Source organism: Crocuta crocuta, unplaced genomic scaffold, assembly GCF_008692635.1.
Source record: "Crocuta crocuta isolate KB4526 unplaced genomic scaffold, BGI_CrCroc_1.0 scaffold115, whole genome shotgun sequence".
NCBI lineage: Eukaryota > Metazoa > Chordata > Mammalia > Carnivora > Hyaenidae > Crocuta > Crocuta crocuta.
Genome location: NW_027530575.1, coordinates 6,981,197 through 6,983,225, shown reverse-complemented (window position 1 = coordinate 6,983,225; position 2,029 = coordinate 6,981,197). Strand labels below are relative to the sequence as shown.

Sequence of the window (2,029 nt, the reverse complement as noted above, 5' to 3'; positions counted from 1 at the left end):
CGAGCGCAGAGAATGGGGAGGGAGAAGGAGAACCGGGCAGAGAGGTGGCAAGAAGGTGGGAGAGAGGGCCCAGGACCCCAGCACAGAGAAAGAGAAAAGCCCAGAGAACACAGAGGAGGGGGAGGCCCGGAGAGCACGCAAGGCGGAGACCCAGCACCCGCCCCTCCCTCCAGCCACCGGGCCGGGGGCTCCCAAACGCCAGCTGGGCCCTGCCTGACCCCAGCCGCCCGCACGCGTCCCTCTGGAAGATGGGGGCCGCCTCTCAGCTCCGGAAGGACAGAAGGGCGCCGCCCAGCGTGCCGGGGGCGCCCCCGCCTTTCCGGTCCCCGGGACGCTTCCAGGCGCCCACCCCAGCCCCTCAGACCCACCTTTGTCGCTGTCGGGGTCTGAGTCACTGAGCGGCTTCAGGGGCGAGTGCAGGTCTTGGAAGTAGCGGTGGCCGGCCTCGCACTGCCACACGGCCGTGGTGTACAGGCCGAAGGTGGGGTCCAGCTCGGCCAGGTGTGGCTCGTAGGGGCAGCGGTGCCTGTGGTCCTCGTACCAGATCACCACGTTCTTCAGGCAGTTCACGTTGCGCCGCCTCCCTGCGCACGCAGGGGTGGGGCGGGGGCCGGGGTCAGGGGTGGCGCTCTGCCCTCTGAGGGGCCCAGACCACCCCGACCTTGTGGCTCCCGGCGGGGGTGGGGCTGAGACACCTTCCTGGGCCCCGTCCAGGCCTGTCCCCAGCTTACAGGTGGGGAAGCGGGCTCTGGGAGGCGCCACACACTCGGGTGATAACAGAGGCAGGGGCCAGACTGTCCTCACCGAACAAGCGAAATCGCATACACCTGGCACGTGGCAGGTGCGCAATCACCTCCATCAGTGTTTTTGGCCTGGCCCAGCAGGGTCCCTCTGCCCTGGTCTCCCTGCTTCCACATTTGACTACTCCGTCTGCAGTGGACAGAAGGTACCTGCTGCGAGCACTTGAGTCAGGCCATGCCCCTCCTCTGCCCAGGATCCACAGGGGCTCCCCCTGGCCGGGGGTAATAGCCAAAGTCCTCCCCAGAGCCGCCAGACCCTGAATGTTCTGCCCCATCACCTCTCGCCCTTCCCCTTGATCACTTTATTCCAGCCTCATGGTGTCCTCTCTGTTCCTTAAACGAGCAGTGTATAGTCCTGCCTCAGGGCCTTTGCACAGACTGTGTCTTCTTCCAGATAACCGCCTTGCCCTTCCCCTCTTAGGCCTTTTCCTCAGTCTGCCACCCCTTCCCCACTCCTTCTAGCTGACCTCATTTGCTGCCCTTTTTCTCCAGGTAGCACCTAGATACCATCTGTGGTTATCTGTTTTCGTGTTTCGGCCTTCCCTGATAGAATGTCAGCTCCCCGAGGGCAGGGACACTGTGTTGTTCTTCCTGCATCTGCAGTGCCTACATTTGGCCTGGCACATAGTAGGTGTTCAGCGAATGTTTGCTGGATGAGTAAATGCTCCCAGGAGGTGGGCCCAGTGGAGCCAGACTGTGGGATTCAAATCCTGACTGCCACATTGTAGCTGGGTGGCTCCAGGCAAGTGACTTGGCTTCTCTGAACCTCAGCTGCCCCTCTGAGTCAGGGGAGAATAACAGTCCCCATTTCTTGAGGGTTGCCAGAGAGGAGGGGGTGAAGATGCCGACAGAGTTCAGAGGTCACGGCTGAGGAGGAGGAGGGATGTGCTCTGACTGCTCACGCCCGGCTGTCCTCAGCCTGGCACATGACACACGCTTTAGGCCCTGGCACAAGCTGTCCCCTGCCCTGTCCCCTCTTGCCTGGGGGATGCCCCTGCCCCAGGCGGGACGGCGCAGGAGCTGAGGGGGCTGCTCAGGAGACTATGGGCTTGTGGCCTGGCCTAGCCGCTTTCCAGCCACGCAGCATGGGGCAGTGAATGGCCCTTTAATGTGTGAGATGGGGATGGTGGGGGCACCCCACTGGGCACAGCACATGTCCCCGTCCCCTCTGGGACCTTTCCTGCCCCCACCCTCCCCCCTCCCAGGCCTGGCTGTGCCAGGCCCCTCCT

General features: G+C 63.6%; 1 protein-coding gene across 1 annotated transcript in view; it reads right to left on the bottom strand.

The window, feature by feature from the left end:
• ZNF653 (zinc finger protein 653) overlaps window positions 1-2,029 on the bottom strand; it is a 15,616-nt gene that overhangs the window by 7,338 nt on the left and 6,249 nt on the right. Inside the window, exon 4 of the mRNA XM_077767966.1 lies at window positions 369-584. Within this exon, the coding sequence (XP_077624092.1) occupies window positions 369-584 (216 nt within the window). The remainder of the gene's footprint in view (window positions 1-368; window positions 585-2,029) is intronic.